We start from the raw sequence: 26,299 nt of genomic DNA, 5'->3' as shown, positions 1-26,299 counted from the left end.
TCTGAGCCCCCACAGTTTCCCTCCATGCCCCACACTTACCTTATTCTATGCATGCCTGCTGCAGCGACTCTGCTTGTGTCTTTTCCTCAGCTCGCCATGCGCCAGATCCTCTCGTCTCGGTGCTGGTTTGACTCCGCCGGCTACTTGATTCTCGAAGGACTTAACCTAAGCAGCATGGGGGCTGGTATTAGCTCCTTTGCATAAGCATATTTTATATATAGGTAAATATATATATATTTTTTTACACATAAGTTCCCCATCCCACACTGTGCTTCCATATGCCACTGTGCTCCCCCATCTGACACTATACTCTCTCATACCTCATCCCACAATGTGCTCTCCTATTCACCATTGTGATCCCATCCCACACTGTGCTCTCCCATCCCCCACTGTGCTCTCCCATCCCCCACTGTGCTATCCCATACTGTGCTCTCCCATCCCACGCTGTGCTCTCCCATCCCCCTCTCATACTGTGCTCTCCCAGCCCACACTGTGTGCTCTTCCATCCCACACTGTGATCTTCCATCCCATCCCACACTGTGCTCTCCCATCCCCCATCCCACACTGAGCTCTCCCATCTCCCACTGTGCTATCCCATCCCCCCTCTCACACTATGCTCTCCCATTCCCCCTCTCAAGCTGCTCTCTCATCCCCTACTGTGCTTCCCAATCCTATCCCACATTTTGTATCCTTCCCCCTTTCCCAGGCTGCACTTACCTCTCCTGCTCGAGCTTCCTGGGCAGCTTCTGCTGAGACCTCCTTCTGTACAGACTGCTGCTGCTGCTGGGCGGGACTGGAGTGAAGCGGAGCAGTGGGGTGGGGGCAGGGCTACTGCCTAATGACTGAGCCAGTGATATGAGACAGTTCCACTTACATCAGACTCCTGGGATCACTGGCTGAGACTTCGAGGAGACATCAGGCAGCCCCGCCCCCACCACGGTGCTGAGCTTTACCAAGAGACCCGGCAGCAGCCAGTAGTAGTTGTCGGGATCCCTCCCCCCCACCCCGTGCCCCCGCCACTGGACTTGCTGCTGCAGTGATCAGCAAGGGCCCCGTACATGCCTGCACCCTGCTGATCACTGCAGCAGTGCAGGCATCAGTACACTCTGGGACCCCCTAGGACCCCGGGGCCTGGTACAGTTGTACCCATGGTCCCCCCCTGTCGCCAGGCCTGGCCATCAGTCAGTGTTTGGCACGGAAGTTGAGTGACAGCATGCCAGGGCGAATTGCAGAGGTCTTGAAAAAGAAGCGTCAACACTGCAAATATTGACTCTTTGCATAAACTTTATGTAAATGTTTATAAAAGCCTTTGACACCTATGAAATGCTTGAAATTTTACTTCTGTATACCATAGTAACATCTGACAAAAAGGTCTAAAAACACTGAAGCAGCAAACTTTATGAAAACCAATACTTATGTCATTCTCAAAACTTTTGGCCATGACTGTATATTCTACTCATATTTTCCAGTTTCCCAGCTTCCTACATAATCTAATAATGTTTCCTAAATCCATTGGTAATTGGAGTTTAATAAACATGTCCATGATTTTGTTTTAGGATTTAGGTGCAGGCAAGCACATATAGCTATGCTAAGTAATTCCTTAATCTGGCCAAATGCACCCATCATCCATATAAAATAAATATACAGTTGCATTAAATCAATTGTAACAGGGCAAATAGTCATCTCATATCAATTTGGTAAAAACAACCTTATCACTGTATTATACCTTGCTTTTCCATGTTAATGACACCCAGCAGCTTACATGCCTGGAACTGTGTTAAAAGAACATGAGCTTGTCCTTGGATACCAGTTTAACACAAAGTAAGATGTTTGTCATTGTATAGTTTTACTGGACTTTTTTTTTATCCTCTGGCGTATCTACAAATTACTTCCCTGCACCCCACCCTGGGGTGCTAGGGAGAGGGGGGACCCCTTTATTGGGGGTCCCCACCTCCCCTGAGATCCCCGGCTTGGGCTGACCAGCTTTGGATGATAATGCTTTGGCCCGGAATAAGGAACGGAACGGAATAAGGTTCTTGGATACTGAAGGTTAATTGAGCCACACAAACCAGTATCTTGAAAAAAGATATAATTTATTACAACAAATGACAAGATATAAAAGAATAATAGTTACTTAGCATCGGAATATAAATGGTTACATAATCCAAGAGCCTCGTCTCTCAGAATGGAGAGCTGGAATGAACTTAATCCTGGCCACCAACTGCAGTCTCTGGTCCAGGCTTAGGGCAGGCCACTGGAATCTCCTTTGTCTCCTGTTTATATAGTATCCTACTTGCAAACCCATCTAACTCTTACTAATATGGGCATAAACATACTTCAAACTACTTTATTGGTTAACTACTGATAAGAACTTTCTAAAACTTAACGCAGGCATACATCGCAGTAGACAACGCCTTGTGGATTTATGACCTGTCTGCTTTCCACATTCTTGTACCATTTCATGCGTTATACATCAGTCATGTCTGATACACACATAAGAACCATGAATAGAAATGGCTGTCAGTAGCCATTTTGCTATCCCAATACAGTCCACCCTTGGGCTTATGGTGTGGAAGACATGTATATCATGTTCTCATAGGAATCTTTCCTCCTAATCGGCATCAATTTAGCAGAATCCAGTGTGTTACAACATTTCCCTACACAAAGAAATAATACCTTGATCCCATAATACATACATATTATAATCATGATTCCATAATTAAGCATATGCAGTAAACCAGTGAACCAACTGCCTATTTCTGAACAGGGTTGAACCACCGTAACCAACTTTCCTCATAATATTGTTTTAAAGGCCGCACTGCTCTCTTGGTTAACAAATGATGTGGAATCTGCTTGGTATTAACTTGATTCCCATCTGTAAAGAATGTGATGGGGATCAAATGTCCCAATGTACAATTAGCAAATCCCCATAGGGCAACCATTTGTAGGCCTTTCTCCCACAAAGGTAATACACATCATCTGGAAGAATATATGGAATATTAGCCACCACAGTGTATACATTGGTCAAAATATTTCTGCTCTTATCAGGATCAGATGTTAATTGCATTATGTCTGGGGTATTACTACAATTCCGTGTAATGTTTAACAGAGCCCACCATTCCCTGGCAGTATTAACCAATAGAGCTCCTATATCCCGTATTTAAAATATCTTCCTACCCACTATACACTCAGACATAAACAATCCCCTTTTGTATGTGAATACTCTAATAAAACAGTGAATAATACATATAATTATATCAATATATCAGTTACTTATAAGATAATTATTATCAGTTAAGTAACACTCAGTTCAGTTCAGTGAAATCTTGAAAAAGTCTTGAGAATATTGGTGAGTGTGGATCCAACCAATATAAGGCACATGTTCAGTTTTGCAGAATACACATAGATGTATGTAATGGCTGTGCCAACCAATCTTATAACTCTGTTGTCCTCCTGCACTCTCTCTCCTGTGTAAGAAATCACTCTCTGGCCATCGTCATCTCGGGCACATCTCCAGCGACGTTCTCTCATCTCCTGCTCCAACCATCAACCTGTTGGCTTAAACAAAGAAACAGTGTGAGATAAACCATAACAACAACACAAAATAAGCATTTACTTATCCTGCTGCAAAAATACACTTGTCTCTATTTCTCTTCCTACTAAACATATTTTCACAACAACCTCATCATAAATGTTTGTGTCTGTGCACCAGATATCTTACTTTAAAAGTTGCACCTTTTACCACCCTCCGGTTATCAAAATAAATATACTGTACATCCTACTCTGAAAACCCCAACATTGTATATATATATGAACATTCCTGTTTCCTAAACAACACATCCATTCATTCAATCATACTGATGTCAGTTTTGTGAATGGTATGAAGCATGGAAAACCCAATATACTCCATGTTGTTTCTGTAAAATGGATATCTTTGTCTGCTTGAATCCTCTCGGACATCCCATAATATCAAAAAGTCATTAAGTCTGTGTCACATCTTCAGGAAGTCTCTTATCTTGTATCACTCTGCTTGAGACAACTTCACTCCTGAATGACAGTGTTCTATAGCTGTTCAGTACAGCACTCTTCCTCCATCTTCTTGTTGGCAAGTGATGAATTCAAACTGCCAGACTTGTACAGTCATTTCACAGTATATGAGGCCTTCAGTAGCAAGCAAGGTAGGCCACATTTCCAGCTGTTGGCAAACACAACAGGTTTTTGCAAAGTCTCTGACCATGGTTTGGATATAAGGAATCCCATTGATTTGAGCTTGCTCGATTGCAGCTTCAGCTCCGTCATAGCTTAACAGTTCTCCTAGCACCATCAGTGCTGTCTTTGCAGTGAATTGCACACCATGTTCTGTACTCAGTTCACTTGTACACACACCATTGAAGTTGTAGTTGTGTGTATCAGCATGTCCCATGACGTTCTTCTAGCTTTGGACAGCAGTCCATACAGACTTTGTGTCAAATGTCCATTTCTCAGTGTGAAGACTTACAGGGTCTTTAGTCTTGTCAGTGACTTGGAAAACAGTCATAGATTCAACAAGTTCGCTACCCCCTTCCTCTGTCTGTCGGCTGTCAGCTTGTAAAGATAGCTGCTTTGCTTCAGCAAAGGTCAACAGTTCTGTATGGGTGCAAATGGCACCATAGTCCATGAACCAATAATACTCTCTGTCTTGGAAATCTTCACACCACCGTGGAGCTGTGATCATAAAGAAATCCAGAATGAACAGTTCAAACATTGGTTTAAATTTCACACGGCCAGCAAGTAGCACTTTAAATTCCTCAATCAGCATGAGAGTTTCTACCATTGTCGTTAGCAACTGTGTGTCTTTTAGCTTCTTCAAAACCTTTCACTGGTAAGGCTTTGTAAGGAAATACACTGGGATGCGAATTTCATAACCAAACACAAAATCTGCAACTTTGTCACAAAATATTCCCACAATCAGTGCGTCTGTGATGCATGTATGCCCCTTCTGGTTGGTCAGTGTGTACCCGCCAACCCCTCCTTCACAATGAGCAAGTAAACTATGAACATCATTTGCAATGGATGTTTCATCAGAAAACACATCTTGTTCACTTTTTGCATATTTAAACTCAACAATGACACGTTGATCATGCCATGTAAAAGTAATGTTGTCATGGGTGTAGTCTTCAGTCTCAGGGGCATGGTATTCAGGGGCATGGTATTTATCAGCAATCCTGCCCATGTCCCACCCTTTGGCTTTGGGCAATGCCCATGTCTCATTGGGCAAGGCTAAAGGCATCATCACCACCCCTTCACTTAGCAACACCCCTTTCAATGGCCATGCAGACACAACCTTTTTTTCAATCATTTCACAATGCATGGCAAACGGGAGAGTCCTGGGCAATACAAGCAAAATATCATTCACCTCATGAGTACCACAAAACAATGGCATGTTATCAGAAACCTCATTTGCATTCAATTTTGACTCTGATTTCTGGATATATTCCTTGAATTCATGGGTTTCAACATGTTGTTCACATGTTGTCAAATCAGCAGACATTTGCATCACACAATGACTCCTCTGATCAATCACATTTTCTGTTTCAAGTTCTTTCTGACACACTTCTCTGAGTATCTCAAACTCACTCATTTCTGCTGTGTGTAAATCACCTGAAATATCAACTTCTTGTGAATATTCACTCCCCCTCCCTTGCGAATTTCTGGGACAATGTGAATTCTGGCTTACTCTCTCTATCTTTGAGACAGGCTTTATCACTGCATTCCTCTGAACAGATTTTACACTTCTTTCAACATATATTGGTCTATGTGAAACTTCACTATTTTTACTCTTATCAATACCAGGCAGTGAAAAACCAACATTATGCTTTTTCTGGAAATCAGCCAGCTGAAATCCCAATTCATCTTTCAACATATTTGCATATTTCTTAAAAATCTTAAAATGCATTGTTCTTGTTTGTTTCAACAACACAAAAACAGTAAACAGACAACATACAGATAGACTGTGATGTACAGTATACACTCTGTGACTGATCAGGTCACACCTCCCTCATTCACTAATGAGACAGAGGATTTTTTACATGGGTTTGCACAACCCAGCGTTTGCACAACACTAAAACCATCGACTACACATTCCAAGCAGATTTATGACCATTAACTCTCTGTATCCCACTTCTGACACCACGGTGGAACGGAATATGGTTCTTGGATACTGAAGGTTAATTAAGCCACACAAATCAGTATCTAGAAAGAAGATATAATTTATTACAACAAATGACAAGATATAAAAGAATAATAGTTACTTAGCTTCGGAATATAAATGGTTACACGATCCAGGAGCCTCGTCTCTCAGAATGGAGAGCTGGAATGAACAATATCATGGCCACCAACTGCAGTCTCTGGTCCAGGCTTAGGGCAGGCCACTGGAATCTCCTTTGTCTCCTGTTTATATAGTATCCTACTTGCATACCCATCTAACTCTTACTAATATGGGCATAAACATACTTCAAACTACTTTATTGGTTAACTACTGATAAGAACTATCTAAAACTTAGCGCAGGCATACATCGCAGTAGACAACGCCTTGTGGATTTATGGCCTTTCTGCTTTCCACATTCCTGTACCATTTCATGCCTGATACACCACCTCAATGTCTGATACACACATAAGAACCATGAATAGAAATGGCTGTCAGTAGCCATTTTGCTATCCCAATACACCCAGTAAAAGGGTCCCCTGGCTGTGGCATTATACCCCGGCTGGATTGAGTCCAGTGCTTGTTTTAAAAATAGGGCGACCCCTACACAAATTTTTCCACCTGTGTTTAAAACCAGGACAGGCTCAGCAGTCCGGTGCTGGTTCCTAAAATACGGGGATACCCTACTTGTTTTTTTAGGAACCAGGAATGGCTGAGGCGTCTGTGCTGGTTATGCTTTTGGGGGGGGGACTACGTCATTTTTTTTTTAATATTAACTTTTTAGATAGTGTTTACATGCAGAAACATAAACAAATCACACTGATAGGTGTATCTGTCTGCTCTATTCTATCCCGTCAAATGCAAATTGTGATTGCACAGCATGGTTATTTCAAAGTCTTGTCATGCTGTACAATCTGTGTATGTTTCTGCCAAACTCGCAGCTTAGGAGGTGGTCTATTTGAAACTTCTATTTAGCTGCGAGTTTGCTACAATTACACCCGAGATTGTAAACTTGAATCTTAGTAAATTCCCGAGCTCTATATTTTTCATGAAAAGTACTTCCGAGTTTGGCCGATGGTGAGTTTATTCGAGTTTGCAATCTCACAGGAGTTTTTCAGTGAAAAGAAAGAAATTTAACCCGAGTTTGGCTTTAGTAAATTTGTTAGTTTAAAAACAAATGCATAAACGCACCCGAGATTGCAATCTCGACCAAACACGAATCTTAGTAAATTTACCCTTAAGTATCTAGTACACTATAAGCAAAGTAAGAAGCAAAACTGAGGAAAAAGTGTGCAGTTTGTATAAAAAGGGAAAAGACACATCAGTTACAGTGCATCCGGTAAGTATTCAAAACGCTTCAATGTTTCCACATTTTGTTATGTTACAGCCTTATATCCAAAATGGAATAAATTCATTTTTGTCCTCAAAATTCTACACACAATACCCCATATTGGCAATGTGTAAAAAGTTTTTTTGGGATTTTTGCTAATTTATTTAAAAAAAAAAACACTAAGAAATTACATGTACATAAGTATTCACAACTTTGCCATGAAGCTCAAAATTGAGCTCAGGTGCATCCTGTTTCCACTGATCATCCTTGAGATGTTCCAACAGCTTAATTGGAGTCCACCTGTGGTAAATTCAGTTGATTGGACATGATTTTGAAAAGCATACACCTGTCTATATAAGTTCCCAAACTTGTCAGTGCATGTCAGATCACAAACCAAGCATGAAGTCCAAGGAATTGTCTGTAGACCTCCGAGACAGGATTGTCTCAAGGCACAAATCTGGGGAAGGGTACATAAAAATATCTGCTGCTTTGAAGGTCCCAATGAGCACAGTGGCCTCCATCATCTGTAAATGGAAGAAGGTCGGAACAACCAGGACTCTTCCTAGAGTTGGCCGGCCGTCTAAACTGAGTGATCGGGGGAGAAGTCCCTAGTCAGGGAGGTGACCAAGAACCCGATGGTCACTCTGTCAGAGCTACAGCATTCCTCTGTGGAGAGAGGAGAACCTTCCAGAAGGACAACCATCTCTGCAGCAATCCACCAATCAGGCCTGTATGGTAGAGTGGCCAGACGGAAGCCACTCCTTAGTAAAAAGCACATTGCAGCCCGCCTGGAGTTTGCCAAAATGCACCTGAAGGACTCTCAGACCATGAGACACAAAAATTTAACTCTTTGGCGTGAATGCAAAGCGTTATGTTTGCCAGGCACCGCTCATCACCAGGCCAATACCATCCATGGTGGTGGCAGCATCATGCTGTGGGGATGTTTTTTAGTGGCAGGAACTGGGAGACTAGCCAGGATAGAGGGAAAGATGAATGCAGCAATGTACAGAGACATCCTGGATGAAAACCTGCTCCAGACCGCTCTTGACCTCAGACTGGGGTGACGGTTCATCTTTCAGAAGGACAACGACCCTAAGCACACAGCCAAGATATCAAAAAAGTTGCTTCAGGACAACTCTGTGAATGTCCTTGAGTGACCCAGCCAGAGCCCAGACCTGAATCCAATTGAACATCTCTGGAGTGATCTGAAAATGGCTGTGCACCGACGCATCCCATCCAACCTGATGGTGCTTGAGAGGTGCTGCAAAGAGGAATGGGCAAAACTGCCAAAAGATAGGTGTGCCAAGCTTGTGGCATCATATTCAAAAAGACTTGAGGCTGTAATTGCTGCCAAAGGTGCATCAACAAAGTATTGAGCAAAGGTTGTGAACACTTATGTACCTGTGATTTCTCAGTTTTTGTTTTTTGAATTAAATTTGCAAAAATCTCTGAAAAACTTTTTACACATTATCATTATGGGGTATTGTGTGTAGAATTGAGAACAAAAATTAATTTATTCCATTTTGGAATAAGGCTGTAACATAACAAAATATGGAAAAAGTGAAGCGTTGTGAATACTTTCCGGATGCACTGTATGTGTGCCCTGTGCCATACATTGTTATGATTTGTTTGAACTTTATACTAATTTCTTTGCCACAGAAAAACAAATCCTAAAACGGCCCATACACGGTGCGATAGGCACCGTGCGACGCGACGAGGGATCCAACGTCTGACATATCGGGTGGTCCCCACACACGGTGCGAACACGGGTGGGTGACCACCCGATATGCCGGCTTCCTCTCCCCCACTCACATAGCGCTGCATGGGATCGCACCATCGCATCTCCAGATCAACTGAACTTGCAGTAAGATCTGGGGGTGCGATGTACGACCCCACTGGTTGCGCGCACTGGCCGATATCATGCCCATACACGTGTGATATAGCAGCCAAATCGTGCCAATCCGTTGGATCGGCTAATTTATCGCACTATGTATGGGCCGCTTAAGTATCTACTACACTATATGCAAACGTATTTGCAAATCTGAGAAAAAAGTTGCAAAATTGAGTAAAAAGTAGTGAAATTAAAGAAAAGTACACAGCACAGGATGGCACAAAAATATAGGTGTATCTGTCTGCGCTATTCTGTCCCATCAAATGCAAATTATTATTGCACAGCATGGTTATTTCAAAGTCATGTCATGCTGTTTTCTAGTCATCTAGACTCACTATGGAGTAAACAAGTTCTAGTATTCTGTCCTCTGTCTAATAAACCTTTAACAGTAAGTTTTGGTCCCACATTAGGAGTGTTTTGTAGTTCACATGCAAATAATGGGGAAACACTAAACTATCCATCGTATCTATATTTTTAAATTCACAATTGTTTTTTCTTTTGTAATAGCAGATGAAAAAATACTCATGTAGGTGTCTCCAAGGGTCTTATGCATTGGAATGTTTAATTCTTTATAGGCACCCAAACCTTTTGCACCTTAATTGTGCCTTGTACTGAGGGGTTGGGTACGGGATGCTGGCGCTTGGGATCCCTGTCAGTAGGTATCCTAACCCTTCTCCTACCCCTAACCCTCCCTCCCCGGTGCCTAAACCTTACCTCCTCACCTAGTGCCTTAACCTAACCTCTCCCTCCCCGCACCCTAAACCTAACCCTCCCCCCCAGTGTCTAACTCTAATCCTCCCCCGTCACCCCACTACTTACCTTCGGAATGCCGGCGGTCTGGATGCCTGTGCCGGGATTCTGACAGTGTGTCTGGATTCCGGCACCGGGATTCTAAGCGTCGGCATCCTATGTGCCGGAATATTGACCGGATCCCGCACTGAGGAATTCATAAGTTAGACATAGTTTTATGCAATCCCTCTAAACATACTCTAAGCACACAAGTAGAATAGTGATTGACCCCTCTTTGCCGGCCCTCTTCATCTTATTTTCAGCCTTCTTAACCCGGCCTTACCACCAATCGTATATAGCCATAATCTCAAGTAGAGATGGAGATAATAACAGAGAAACACATATATGACACCTTTAAGCAAGTCAGGCAACATAAATATTTTTGCATTCATCAGAAATGAAAGTGAAATTGATAAAAGGGTTATTGCACCTTTATAGGATCCCCAACTATAAATACAAGATGTAGCAGATGTTTTGTCTTCACAGCACTAATCTACAATGAATACAATTTTAATGACTTTTAATTGTAGAAATAGAGAATATGTTTTACTTAACTTCATACTGTAACAGAAAGACATCTAATTCTAGTCTGGTGTGGTAACTGATATATTTGTGAGAATTATAGGATATTAGGAGATGTTTTCTTGTATTTGAGATTTAGTGGTTCTTGGGGATAAATTAACTAAAAAGTAAGTGAAATTTTGGGCAAAATTAGATTTTGATAAAAGCATCCAATCTCGTTATTCATTTTTCACATTCATACATTTGCAGCCCAGACTTATTAGCAGTCTTTTGGGTTTAGCAATTTATAATCTGCGTCAAGGGAATGCAGGTGCAAAAATATCTCTCCAGCTGTAATTATGCAAGGTCTCTTATGGCATTAATTCCCAAATCAATGGCACCTCAGTGTATCATTCCTGTAAGAAAATGTTTATAGTCTGTAGTTATCTGTGCCCTTGACTATCATATGCATGAAATGCAAATATTGAAACAATGGCAGTGGCACAATACAAGTGAAGACAAGGAAAATAAATCCATTTCTTTTGTATGATCATTTAGCAGAATAAATGTTATGTTCCTAAATGCCTTTCTATCTTACAATTTGAGCAATGTATATTAAACCAGTAGTATCAAACTTACTAACAAAATTACCTTTCCAATAGGAGTACTTTAATCTCTCTTCTAGGACCCCAGTATTTACTGTATTCTCTAGGGGCCCGACACTTATATTGTTAGGTAGGGCCTCTGCCTCGCTGTTGGCACTGCCGGGCTCACTCCATAGCAGAGAAGATCTGACATAAGCGGTCTAAGATTGTGCTATGGAGGGAGCTGATCATTGCTGAAGGTGGTGGAGAAATCCTAGAAAATACAGCAAAGACTGGACTTTAAGAGGTGATATCCCCAAATGTACTATTATTGCCGATCGTTATCTGATCATCCTGCACGTGTTGGATGATCGTTATCGAACTTCCAACACATGCATGTTTGGCACCTACGCCAACTATGTTCGCGGGTCCCTATAGTAAACAGGCTAACCTGGTCGATAACAACCAGGTATGCCTGCTTGCACGAACTACGGACGATGGTCGATAACGCCCATACGTGGCTGTGCATCGATCATCGTTTGGTCGTTTGCAGGGGCCAGAAGCTGTCAGATTTTAACGATAATGATAGGATCGTTATCGTTATTGTACAAATCTGCTAATCTGACCGTGTGTGCGCACCATAAGTTATTTAGTAAAACTGATTGTTAAAGTGGAAAAGCCATAACAAGCTACTAACAATGTAAAAGCTGTTCTATACCACTAGTGCTCACCTGTTTTGTAGCTGAGACCACACGTATGCTGCTGTTCTGGCACCATATGTCTCTGTGAGCAATTGCTAAAGGAACACCAGAAAACATACTAAAAGAGGTAATTCCCAATATAATCATATTGCATAGCTGACAATCTGGGTACCATAGAAGGGGTGCCCACTTGGGATACCAACCCACAGGTTGTGGAACTACTTTTATAACACAGCTAGATTGTAGAATCTTAACAGGGCCGTCTAAACAGCATTGTAGGCCCTGGGAAAAGCAATGCACTGGGACCCCTACCCAACCATTCACTGGAATAAATATGTAAACAGTCAATAAAATTAAACCTTTCGATTCATTGGTATTTTCAACAAAATCAATGTTTAAACATAAAAAAATAATGTAAAGCAGCAAATATTATGGACTCCACCTCTCTCTTCTACAACTCGCAATACAGTTCCTGATTAAAGTATGGGGGGTCCTCTGAGAGAGGGCGCCCTGGGCGACGGCCAGCCTCCCTAAACTGGCTTTGTGGCTGCAGGCCGGGGGGCATATTCCTGTCTCTCACGGAGCGAGCAGCCACAAACTCCATGTAGATGCCCTCTGGCCCAGCCCGTCCCTGCTCGAAGGCCCCTAGAATCGTTGTGCCATGGCCCGTTGCCCAGAATACCTATAAGATGGTCCTGAAGCTATAGCACATTGTTTTGTTGTGCTCTGTCAGTTATCCTGTACTACTGCTATGCTATTGTACACCACTATACATTTGCAAATTACAATTACCCATCTTGAAATTTAAGTCATTTTATCGGGCAGTTTATCATTATATCATAGGTATAGACAGTCGTGGCTCATAAGTAAAGGGCACATTTATCATGTTTACATCATGTTAAACCTGTTTGCGATATAAAAAACTTGACTATGATTATTGTATTAATGGAATTTATTCTATATGTAGGGTATGCTTTAAGGATGTAGACTTTTAGATTGTTGACAGTCAGAATGTCAATATTGTGAATGTTGAGAGCTGATTTTGGGTTAGGATTAGTGTTAGATTTGGGCTGCAATTAGGGTTAGGATTAGGCTGCGATTAGGATTAGTTCTCACTTCTAAGGAAAAATACATTATCGACATGCCGATTGTCAACATTATTTCAGTATCAATAGTATCAATGGCGGTTGACATGTCGACATGCTGCCCACATTGACATTCTAAACATGTTGTCATTCTGGTGTCGACATCCTGAGTGGCAACATTTAATACCACACCCGTATGTAAAGTTAAACCCAGATTACCATGAATGTCAGTGTCAGTATACTCAGGCACATAACTGAAGCTTGTAGCACAGCAGATCAGTGACCTCCAGGCTGGAAGTGTGGGTAACATTCCATTCCATTGATGGCCACGTCGTGGGCTGCTGAGAACATTTCCCAACCTACGGAAATGTGAAATACAGACAGGTCAATGAAGTTAAACTTGTCCTTTGTGTTAAAGGCCAGAGCTGTTGTTTAGAAGGGTAAATACAGGATCACTTTGTAGAAATGTCACACATCGTATATACATAATTGTGATGCACCACATTTGTATTGTAATGTATAGTGTTGTGTCCTTACCCTGGCACTGACATTTGTGATAATTATTTGCGGTATAGATGTACACATCCATAATATTTTGAATGTTTACCCTGTCACCTCCCTTTCTTTGCAGCCATCATAATGTTTGCTTACAGGTCCCTGATAAGGGACTACCTACTAGCAGGAGGATGAAACATGATATTTATTCAATTATTGCAGTAACTTGCATATAATAAGTAAACACAATGCTGTTCCTACCCCACTACTGGTTCTGGGACTTCGTACGCGCGACTTCCAACTCAAGTATGCTGCTGCATGCGCATGCGCGGCCTGTCCACGTGTCTTCAATCTCCGTCCTCCATTGAGACAGAATGTGCTCCTAAGCATCTCTCTGCATCAGAAACTGGATCCTTTCTTGGAGAGATTGTGGCTGTGGTGACAGAGATACCACTGTGTCACCACCACTTACTGTAAAAGGGCCACTGCCACCACTAAGTGTGTCTACAGGTGTGTGCTACACTCATACGCACACCACCTGCATTAACCCCATACGCTCCCTGCTGGATCTATGTGTACTAGTTATATGTGCATACCAACATTAACCCTGTGTTACCATGCATCCTGGTATCTGCCAGGTAATTAACCTTTAAGCCTGGTTAGGTGTCCTGCCATATGGACTGACCTCCATTGGAAACCACTGACACCTATCAACAACTTAGGTTCTGCCAATAATTGTCAGAATGTCATCAAGATCTAACAAACTTATCTAGAAAAATACTGATTTTCACTACAGTGGCATATATATATATATATATAACAGTTATATGTGTGCCTGTGGGTGTGTGAGCACGTGTGATAAAAAAACATGTTTCATAATGGGATGAGGATCACTTTAGGGACAGATTATTAGGGATAAATTAAGGATGGCTCTTAAATTACAGGAAAACTGTACTGTATTATCAGCTAGTGGTCTGAGATAAAGCTAATATTCTTTCATGAAGATGCAAATTATGATTTTCTAATAGCCATTATTCATGTCAGACTCATTTTCCTATAAGACATTAGTACTACTGCTGTATAATAACATTTATCAGCATCACTATTTAGTAATGTCATTGTCATGCACACAGCTGTGTCTCTATATCTATGTGGAACAGGAGAATAGCAAATAATGTTCTAGCCTAACTCTTTTACAAATTCAATTTATCTGTGACTTACATTTAAGGTTGCAACTTACATTTAAGGTATGTTTCTGCAGGGACTCTGTACTTTCTGAGGGTAATGTGCAGTGACAGATGCCAGAATGTTTTAACATTAAATTATAAAGCAGCTGATAAAGAGAGGCGTTTTACTGCACAAAACCTGGGGGAAGTAAATGTAGAAATAAACCAAGTGAGAGAGTCTTAGGGTCCAGGAGCTAAGAACATCCATGACACATCTCTGTGGCTATCACATATTTGTAAATTACAGTTGCAACAAATATCTGTGTTTCCTTTGTTTCTCTGTAGGCTCATTGATATTTATATATATTTATAAAATAATGTGTTAAAATTATAGAAATCCTACTCACATAATCACATGACTGGACATTATTTCCCAATAACCGCACACCTCCCAGCATAACTGCACTCCTGGACTACTTCCCACTGTTACCAAAACCTAATCACAAAGCCACAGCAGTATCACTCCACAAGTGTAAACAATGCCATCACTCACAGAGAGACTACTCAAAGAAAAGCAGCACATCACATATTGGTGTTTCATATGCAGTAGTGACTAGTTTGGTGACAGAATACATTTTGAGAAGATGGTAAATCAAACGACAACTGAAACCTAGGGGTGTGATCACATCACAGTCCTCAGTGTCCATGGTATGCTATCCTTAGCTACATCCAGACATTGCTAAATGCAGCATAGACTGAATGCCAAATAGGAGTAATTGTCCGGGGGGTTGATCAATGATTTTTTATTTGTGGGGGGGGGGGGAGACAACGCCATTTTTTTCTAAGAGTTTTAACCCTTCTCAAAAATATTAATTAAATAAAGCATGCACAGATCATATTGATCAGTGCAGTGCTTCACATAAACTGTTATTCTAGCGGGTCTCCCATCGGCTTTGCGGCAGGTTCTAAACCTGACACATAGTAAATCCGGGGTTTCCGATGTGTTTTAAAGTAATTTGGTTGGTTTTTCATTGGTTTGTTCTATAGTAAATAGGCGGATTGCAAAACTGGCGAATAAATGCCCAAAGAAACCCTTTGATTGTATCTGCCATTATTACTTTCAGTTGTGGATCAAATGCCCATTTAGGTATGCATATATTGTTCAGCATTAAATCACCGCTCTTTTCTTGCAGATTGAAACAAGCATTGTATAGTGAGGAGCGACAAGTATAACGGTAAGATGCTATTAGTTTGCAAATGTAGCCATGGCCAGTTTTAGGCATGACTTGGTGGCCATAGGCTTAGGCTAGGCACAGTCGCTAACAGTAATCATAGGTTTGGGGAGTGTGATTGTGCCTCGCCCAGACTCCATGACAATAGGAAGCTATTGCTCTGTTTGTGCAGTTATTTTTCTATCATCGTATGAGGCGCACCAGAGCCTGGCCTGGGTACTTCATACTCCCATAATCTCAGAATCCCTGCCGGGCAGAGTTGTAAATTAGTTTTGTAGTTAGCATGGGTAAAGAAGAAAATGAATCCCTAAGCATAGGCTTTTATCTATTATGTTAAAGAGTTTATGTGCTTCCACCAGAGTGGTCTCCTTAGGGATTGTTGAAACAAAGTTGCATGTAGAGCTTAGGCTCAAGTTTGTAAAATTCAATAAAACCGGAAAATGTATAATACAAGACAGATGAATAATATTGCTGCATCACATTTTTACATTTGCTACACCCATACCTAAAAAACTTCTCCATGCACCTGACAGTTAATATTTGTATCTTCGAAATTTCACAGATGAGCGACTGCACTTTAAACATTCAGTAAAGTTCAGTAAAATTTGCAAATAAAATCCACCAAGATACAATAATATCTGCAAATACCACTAAAGAGTTGTGTGCAAATTTCCAGTCATAGATATAACTAGCTAGTTCTGTATTTTGTTGCCTTTGTTTATGTAGTCTTTTATTTGTGCTCTTCACAGTGGGGTTCATGCAAGTTGGGCGGAAATGTTCCAGCACTGCAGCAGTGAACTAATTGCATGTATTTACACATATGCTGAGTTGTATGCATATCTGCAACTGTTCGTACACTTGGTTTGATACTATCATCATTATCAGTGCACAGACACCAACCTTATCCTTGATGCAAAAGATGTGTCTGAAAACAATTACACAAACACACAACACATAGGTCTGCCGACTCACCTCTCTGATCTTAGCTTGTGTGAGAACGCCCCATTACAAGTCAGATGTGCAAATGGACCCGTATTCAGTACTTCATCAGCCCCAGTATGAAGAGCACTGATCTGCTGGATGTTTCCACAGTCTGAGCTGGCTGTTCTTGGTACCTTGGACAGTTCCCTTGCTCTGGGCAATGCATATTGTACATAAAAGTCTGCTTTCTACTAACACCTGAAAAATACTGACACATTGTACATATAGGTGAACAACTGTCTCAGTTTTGATTTAAAGTCTCAGCAGCTTAATTTATAAAATAATTAGTAAATTGCTATTGGAAACTGCGTTATTGCTGTGAATTATTCAGCTCAATAGCCTATCCTGTTATTATTATTATTATTATTATTATTATTATATTTATATGTTGCCACAAAAATTATACAGTGCCATACCATGGGAAAATAGGGCACAGTATATAAAATGTTGCAGCTAATTACACATAATACAACACAGTCAGAGGCAAATTACAGAAAATGTAAGAATTATAAATGCAATAATACCAATAAATGAAGCATACTACATAAGGCATACTAGGCAAAGTACACAGCAAACATAACACAGTACAAAGAGGCATCATATAAGAACACACAGGTGGATAAGGCAGGAGTTAGGAGGAGAGAATGCCCTGCTCCTGAGACTTTACAGTCTAATTGGGAAGGCCAAAACAAGAGTGGGGTGGGGGGACATGTTGTGACACAGATAGAGAATGTAGGCAGAGGCAGGCTAGGACAGAAAGAGTGGCATTAGGAGTATGTAAAACAGTGTAGGATGGTGAAGAGTAATATATGGCATGGCAGTGTATTCCATGGGTGGGTAGCAGCTCAGAAGAAGTTATTATGAAATAAATGGGTTAGAGTTATCAATGATGAGTCAAGGCACTACTCAGAGATGTTGGGGGGGGGAAGCTGACAGCTTTATAGATGGGGGTAAAGAGTTTGAGTCACATTGCTCAGGGAAGGAAGAGCCAGTGATTTGATTTGCAGAAGCAGGGTTGTGGGAGAGTGTTTCAGCGCAGAGTTGATGTTAGGTTGAAGTGGAATAGATGGGTGAAAGGGTGGCCATACTGGAGGTGGTTGTTCCAAAGTGGGAGGTAATGAGAGAGTGGAAGAGAGCTTTGTTATCATCAAGGCAGAAGCATCAGTCTTTGGGGAGCGACTTGACATTGGTAATGAAGGAGGAGGAGATCATTTTGAGCTTTAACAGCATATCTGACTTAGCAGCAATGTATGCAATGGCTGCTTTTTATTTCCTATGTTGTTTCTTTTTTATGTTTTACACTTTTTACATACTCTTAGCAAAGCCTTTCCATTATTAAAGTATTATCTTGGCCCTCACTAAATACCACCACCCACTGTTTAAATGCTTTTGAAAGGCAATGCCATTCAGCACAGACTGAGGAGAAAGGAAGCCTGGCTAGAACATATCCATTTATTCATTTAACACATATGACCTGATAACTCTTACACACAATTTTAAAATACTTGTATGTGCTTTCATCCAGTCCTGTAGAGTGCACATCTGTGTAGTATGGAATTGGATACTTCATAATGAAAAGTATATATTTATTTTTGCATGGTTGTTTGTGCTGTTGGATATGTTGCAGCTTACTAGCCACTATTCAAACTATGTTAACTTGCATGCTTTATGTGGCTGCAGGATGTGGAAGTTAAGTGAAGGATGGGGAGACTAGAAGGTGACGAATTGTATTATCAAGCTGTTTTTCGGTAGAAAGAGAATTTCTGCCATTTAATCAATGTTAAAATTACAGCTGTGGTTTATTGCTACATTCCAATTAGAAATGTGCTAAAGACATTAACAATGTCTCTAGAGACATTTAAAATGATGTTATTACAGTGCTATCATCATCATCAAGGCTCTATATAAAGGAAAACACCAGTGCAGAAATGTCTGCAGGACTGAGTTTGCAGAACTGATCATTCATTATGATGTTTTTGCCACCAGGTATATACAAACAGTGTGTGTGTAGTCTAAAACAGCTGTATGTGAATAAATGCAAATTTTCACACTTTAGATATGTAGAGTTCAGTACTTTATATAATTATTCAGTATAATCACATCCTGTATAGTACTGGGCTAATACAAATTAGGGAATATTTTCAAGTATATTATGTTAGATAAGTAAAAACTAAACAGCAATTATTAGTGGGATGTACTAAGCAATGCATCAGTGATGCGGTACATCCCGTCTGTCTTTGGATACATACTGCGGTTGTTTACCTCGGTATGTACCTAGAATTTCGCAAAGGACAGCTCTCCCGATAAGATGTGTCCTTTGCGAATTCCGGACAGATGGACAGAAGGCCACGGGTCTTGGAGGGTGATGGGAAGGATCCGATCAAAACCCTCCCAAGGGGGAGCGTCCCGATAAGAAGCCCACCAGGACGAAGCCATTCTGGTGCTTTGTACGTATGGTGAATGCGGTAAAACCCCTGCAAACTGCATTCTCTGGAATTTTACTGCATTTTCCCCTTTAGTACAACCCTCCCAGGTAGTTTAAATAGTACTACGCTTGAAAATTTTGGTGATAGATGATTTTAGAGTGGATCCTGTGTATTTGTTCTAAATTACAAATTTAGGCCTCTGCATCAGGCCTAAATTCTGCAGCTGATAAGCCATGCGATTTCTATGGCTCTGTAATGCCGCTTTGTAAGCAAATAAAGACATTATTAGAACTTCTAACTGTATTTTTTATGCTTACAAAGTGGCATTACAGAGCCATAGAAATGACGTGGCTTATCAGCTGCAGAATTTAGGGATTTTGCAGAGTTGCTCACAAATTGGGTATACTAAAAAAAGCTGCACATAAAAATAGCATTTTAATGGAGCATATGCTGAGGCATAGACATCGCAAGATGCATTCAGCTTAGCATCAGTAGCATATGTGTCCGGTTGGCACCAGGCATACGTCACATACTCTTACATCCATATTTTTAACCATTTGTTTTCCTTATAAAGTACACATTCGCTATTAGGCATTAATACAAATGTAAAAGCTTCGCTAATATAGAAGAAACAGCTCTCCACATTATGTACTATCAGCATCAGCAGTGCAACCACAATCAGCAAGTGGTACGCTAGATATATCATTTTTCAGCATCATCCCTTATTTACACCTGTAAATAATATTGCTCCCTCAGGTATATATATACGCATCTGTGTGCCCACCTGTATACGTTTTTAGTTGGGTGAACATGACCTTATAGTACTTAGCCTATGGTACAATATCCCTTCCCTCAATTGTCCCAACCTCTGCCCATGCATCAATCCTCTTTTGCTTTACTGTTGTCAATTAATTACCACTTGTCTACCTGGTGTCACTGCACATGACATCTTGAATATAGGATGAAACTCTGGACACTGAATGATAGCCACAGCATAGACAGATGGATTTCCAGGTCTGTAGCACAATAGCAGAAAGGGCTGGTGTGACGTGAGCAGCAGCTGGGATTGCAGGCAGATGGACACAGAGCAGAGCCTGAGGCTGTATGTTAAACTTGTGCAAATGAGAGGGGAACAGAGCAATAGAGAGAGCGTGGAGGAAGAGAGTGGGAGCGATGATATCGTCGCAGACACTTCACGCACAATTTAACTTCTGTTCTTCTCAATATGCAAATCCATGTTTGTTAGGAGAAATCTAAGGCTAAATAGTATTATAATTGAGGTATTTATATTCAACCAGTTGAAGCTGTGAAATATAGAGGATGCATGTGAAAAAAGAGACCTGCTCTTTAGTTTGCATCTTGACTAATAGATATCTGGATAAACATATAAACACAAATTAAATTATTGTTTAAGTTATACTTTGGTTATGTGCATAGTGACCAGTTAGTTTCCCTATATGGCAAAATAAATTGTATATAAATCTGTATCATTTTACAGATTCTTATATGAATTTAACATTAGCTGCTGTTTTTTTTTTATTTATAATCTGTGTACGGTTTCAGCAATTGTATGTGATTTACTAATTGCTCCATTTTTATATGCTAGACCTATATATGTTAGCACTAAATAAATTAGTGTTCTGTGCTGAGCATGTTGAAATCTGCTCACTACTTTGCCACACTGATTTGTTTGTTTTCCTTCATATCTGCTGCAGGACGGCCAAGCACATCTCACTCATACTGAGCCCTGAGGAACAGGATGAAGCCTCACTCCAGTTCATGGATAACTTTTATCCTTTTCTACCTGAAGATGGCTTGCACTATTGATGTACCTTTGGACCGTAAGTTTAATGGAGGAGGGTTCTATATAAATAAATGTAATATAATTATCACTTATTATCTCCTAGTTATTACCTTTGATGTGTAGAATACAAATCGTAACTGATTCATCATTGAATTTAAGTCATTGTGAAATTTTATGTATGCTTCCTATAATTACAGACATTTGTATTTAGGGATCGAGCCAGTGTTTTACCTGGACTGCCTTGGATGGGTTGTGAAGCCATGTACATTGTGCAGATGGTACTGTTGCAGGCTGTAACAAAAGGCTGTGACCCTTAGCATCCACCACTGCTCCTATACAAAACCTCAAAGACACAGTTATTCTTAGGGTCTTTTGACCACAACAGTCTAGTGATTCTGCACAATGAAAACTGAAGCTGTCCTGCATTGCAGGTGGTAGTTAAGAATAAACATAGCAGCTGCCTCTCTTTAGTGACACTATATGCATATTAGCCTCCCAAGATAACCTGAGGATCCATGTGACTACAGTGTTCAGTTTAGTTCTCTTCTTGCTTGGAAAGGAAGTCACATTACAGCTTTTTATTGATTATCCATGTTAACGTATTTATAGTTACTTATATAGCTCACACATCTTCTGCAGAACTTTACAGAAAATATTTGGTAATTCACATCAGTCCCTCCTAACAGCATGTTTTTAAATTGTGGGAGGAAGCCAGAGCACCCAGAGGAAACCCATGAATACATGGGGAGAACATACAAGCTCTACACAGATATAGCCTCAGTGCTGTGATGCAGTAATGCTAACCACTACACTAACCGTTCTGCTCAACATAGTCTTAACCAGGTTGATTTCAACGGCAGGACAATGCTGTCCTTTGCCAATGGTGAATAAAGAAGCCAGAAAAGTAACTGAAATGAGATTGCAGGTGGCACTATGTAGATGCCATATACAGTATTTGTAATTAGGAATACTTCCCAGAAGGATTGACAATTTTAACATGAGTGACAGAGTACAGCAGACAGTAAATACAGGTCTCTTTTCTATTTCCTCAAAGTGGTTGTATAAAGTGACTATAGACCCTACATTATAGTCATAGACAATTTTGATGGTTAAATTAAATGTGCTTTATATAATGCTGGTTTCCAGTCTAGAATGCTGGTCAAATGACGCAGCTGTGGCAGACGGTCTTTAAGGACTGCATATGGAATTTAATATTCATCAAGACTATTTATACATCATAATATAATTTACCATATAAACTGCACATAACTTGCTTCATATCAGTAACCATCTATTTACACTGTTAATAGCAATTTAATAGCACTTTAATTATGTCATTTTCCGTTGTATTGTCTGTTTGTTACAGTGTTTTTATTTAAAATAATACATTTATAATTACTGAGATTGTTATTGTTAGATGTTTTGTTTATATGTGTTTTATGCGTGTCTGTTGCTGTTTGTTTAATAAATGTCAAAGTGTCTACATTTTATATCTTGATGATAGTGCACATGCCTTTATATTTTTTTTATTTCTTTTTTTATTGACTAACCTTGTCTCTTCTTCAAATTTCCATTTGCACTCATGGAAACTAACAGCAAATATTCAACGAGACCGTAAGTTTCTTTCTGGAGATCTGTTTGCTTCTTGCTTACATTGGCACAATGAATTGGCCAGAATCTTTGTTCATTATCATACACCTAATTTTGCTCTTGTTTGTGTTTCAGCATTTTACATTTTAAACAAAAAGAGAGCAGGAATGTGAAGAATGAGCACTTAGTGGGCGGGCACATTTGCGGAGAGCTGGTCCAGCCTGACAAGGCTTCCGAGTCTTTACTGCACATATGTCTGGCCAGAGCAAGCAGAGAGCTGGCGTTTGTGCAGTGAAACTCTGAATGGATATTCTCGACTCATGTACTGGCCCACTAGCAGGTGGGCGCTTAATATCCCAGCAGCAGTTGCCCTGGACAATACCCTAGTTCAGTGGAAGAATAATAACATCTTATGTAATGAGCTGGGACTTTCACTCAGGAGTCACACCCAGTAACTTTATAAACAGCTTGAGATGCCTAAAGTTAGTTACAAACATGATTCAGTCCTAATGACTGTGGACATCATTTACAGTTAGGAGGAAATCCAGCACAAAGTGGAAATTTGTACTACCTGACCAAATCAAGGAGAGCAAATGTAGTTTTTTGTGCATCAAGGAAAACTTCAGATTTTGAATGGAGCTCACAAATACAGGGCAGCTTTATTCTTATACTGCAGTTTAGAGCTGAGCTAGACCCCTAAATAACTCTAAATATAAATTTTCCCTATAGAGCGCAACATGCCGTTGCATGGTGCAAAATTCATCTTACAGCCGTATTTAATAACTGTTAGGGCAGGTATGTGCCTTTACCTAATAGGTTAGTAAATGTTTTGCTACCCACATATGTGCAAATATCAGGGCTATAAATATTTCATACAGATTTGCCAAGCTATATTGTTGTAGCTGGCGCGGCGAATCTTTCCACGCATAGCGCGAGAAATGCCCATGAGCGGAAACGGGCACTGCATACGTAACCGCACCTCCATAGGAGTGCATTGTGTGATCGCAGTGTGCACCATAGTGTATGCAGGCGCGGGGAATCGCAAGGTGCAATGCATGGGCGCGTTTGTGGCGCGATCATCCACAATGTAACTGGGTGTATCTGCATGATTTGAACTGAACTACAACAACCAAATATAAATGAGCTGTATATCTGGCAGCTGAAAGTTGGATAATGAAAGTAAATGTTTGATTGGTTGCTTTAAGTGCTACTGATTATTGCCCAGGGTGTGGGTGTCGGTTGTACACTGTTTCATGGTAAGTGCTGGAGGCACCCTGATTGCAGACAGTTATTGAAATAGGAAACCATTTCTGTTTCCTGAGGCAACAATAGCCTTGGAGTCTCTTTAGTCTGAAAATTGACCTAGCCAAGTGCATCTCATTTGCATTGGCTCTTACTGCATTTCACTCTTATTTTAGTGGTTGGTTGTGGGAAGTCTTCTTCAGCAGTGTGTGTCCCATTGCTCAGATTCCCTGACACAGTCATGCAGGCAAGCCACCAGTAGAGTAAACCATATCCCAACATATGATACCCACATATACGTAATTTCAAATACCAAAGCTTAAAAAAAAATACATAACTGGTTATTTAGGTTCCAATGTCCAGAATGAGCTTGATGATTAGAAGGAATGCAAAGTATATAACAGTAATAAAATATAAATTGTATACATACTGTATGTGAAATATAAAGTATACTGTATTTTAGCATTACTCATATAGGATGTAGTTGGTGGTGCTCCCTAGAATCACACACAGATATACTACTGTACACTAGTATATTTAAGCTTTAGGCAGCTGCATGTTTATTTGCTGTTATGTATGCTAGGACGGATGTTTAGCTGCTGCAAAAGACATTGGGGATCTGTACATGTGGGATCCCTAACTGAATCTATTACTCTTCTGTCTGCAGTTCTTCAGCCACCAACCATCACCAAGGAATCTGTGAAGAATTATATTGTTGATCCACGAGATAATATCTATATTGAGTGTGAAGCTCAGGGAAACCCACATCCCACGTAAGTTATAAAATATTATTGAAAATCATATGAGAAAGGAATAGTAGGAACTTTTACCTTAAGTTAGTGTTTTGTGTCTATTTCAAACTAAAACTAAAACAATTATCTAATATCCAAAAACCCGATGTTACAGTAGTGTGATATTTTGGTGTAGAATTACAGTATGTGAACTATACCTTCCTTGATTGTTAAATAAGCTATGATTACTCAGACAATCATTCAGTGGTTGATCACAAGACGCTACCAGATTTCTGTGCAGGTCCATCCAAAGTCAATAACTGGATCAATAAATAAAGTGCCCTTCTGCTCCACGGGAGGTTTCTGTCCTCCCTGAGCTCGCCTTGTTAACAGCCATGCTTTTTATAGTTACTTTATACATATACCTCCTGTACCTATTTAGATCCTATTCCATGTTACTGTTAACATTATGGTTTCATTTCTCTAGATTTACATGGACACGGAATGGGAAATTTTACAATGTGGCCAAAGATCCCAAAGTTTCATTTCTCAGGAGGTCTGGAACCCTCATCATAGACATTTATGGTGGTGGGCGGCCTGAAGACTACGAGGGAGAATATCAGTGTTTTGCTCGCAACCGGCATGGAACAGCTCTTTCCAATAAGATCTTGCTGCAAGTTTCCAGTAAGTTCCCAGAGAGGAAGTAACATAATGGATTCATAACACAGGTGGATGGTGCACCATCTAAACGTTGATTAAATAATTGTAATAGATTTTCAGTGGAAAAATCAACATTGTCTTGGTCAACCTATTAAGTACAGTATGTCTCAGGTATATGCATATGATGAGTCAAACAGAAGTAGCTATATCAGGCCAGGTACCCAATGACACCCCACAACCACTTCCCCCAGGAGCTGTGGCCGCAGCATTTATGCTTCATGCTGTATTTAATTGTGTTCACTGGAGTAAATGCAATGAGGTCAATTAAGTATTTTCCATTGCCCCCTCCACAACTATGGGCAGCTAAAGCACTGGTTACACTTCCTATGTCATGCGCCATGAAATTTTAGAGAATTATCTTTTAAAAATTGCACATTTTATTGCTGCAAAGCAATTTACACCATGTTGGTTTATTTCATAAAGAAAACATTTGTCACTTACAATATACACCTTTGGACACAACTGAATTGGGTAGTTTGAACAATAGATGCGCAATAAAATAATACATTTATTTTAAATAATCCTTTTTGTATAGTAGCTGTTTATCAAAGTAACATTAATGGATAAAAACTAAGGTCAATAGGTTTAATACTGCTTAAGGCATCTCCTCCTTGATAATGTGGGTGAACAGGAGTCTTTGGGGTGTATTTACAAAAGGTCGATTTTAATCAATTTAAAATCGATAAAAATCGATTATCATCGATGTTGTGTTTCTGGGTCTAATCACACATTTACTAATAAAAAACAAATCAAAAATTGTTTGTTAGTAAATGTGTGATTAGCTCCATAAATACAGCATTGATGTTAATCGATTTTGATTGATTTTAAATCAATTAAAATAGTCCTT

The 26,299-nt window shown here is 40.2% G+C and overlaps 1 protein-coding gene across 12 annotated transcripts in view; it reads left to right on the top strand.

Annotated features, from left to right (window-relative positions):
• The window catches only part of NFASC (neurofascin), a 137,741-nt gene that overhangs the window by 43,154 nt on the left and 68,288 nt on the right, over positions 1-26,299 (top strand). For 8 of the 12 annotated variants that reach the window (XM_088456480.1, XM_088456478.1, XM_088456473.1 and 5 more), the window contains exons 2-6: positions 15,920-15,961; positions 21,081-21,206; positions 22,766-22,783; positions 24,669-24,774; positions 25,220-25,416. In XM_088456480.1, the coding sequence (XP_088312606.1) occupies positions 21,125-21,206; positions 22,766-22,783; positions 24,669-24,774; positions 25,220-25,416 (403 nt within the window). In that variant the 5' untranslated portion in view covers positions 15,920-15,961; positions 21,081-21,124. The remainder of the gene's footprint in view (positions 1-15,919; positions 15,962-21,080; positions 21,207-22,765; positions 22,784-24,668; positions 24,775-25,219; positions 25,417-26,299) is intronic. The other 4 variants (XM_088456482.1, XM_088456481.1, XM_088456474.1 and 1 more) reach the window with 1 other exon arrangement.

Source organism: Taudactylus pleione, unplaced genomic scaffold (genome assembly GCF_031769625.1).
Source record: "Taudactylus pleione unplaced genomic scaffold, aTauple2 ptg000706l, whole genome shotgun sequence".
In the NCBI taxonomy this organism is placed as follows: Eukaryota; Metazoa; Chordata; class Amphibia; order Anura; family Myobatrachidae; genus Taudactylus; species Taudactylus pleione.
The sequence above is the reverse complement of the archived record's forward strand: the minus strand, read 5'-3'. Positions and strand labels throughout refer to the sequence as shown.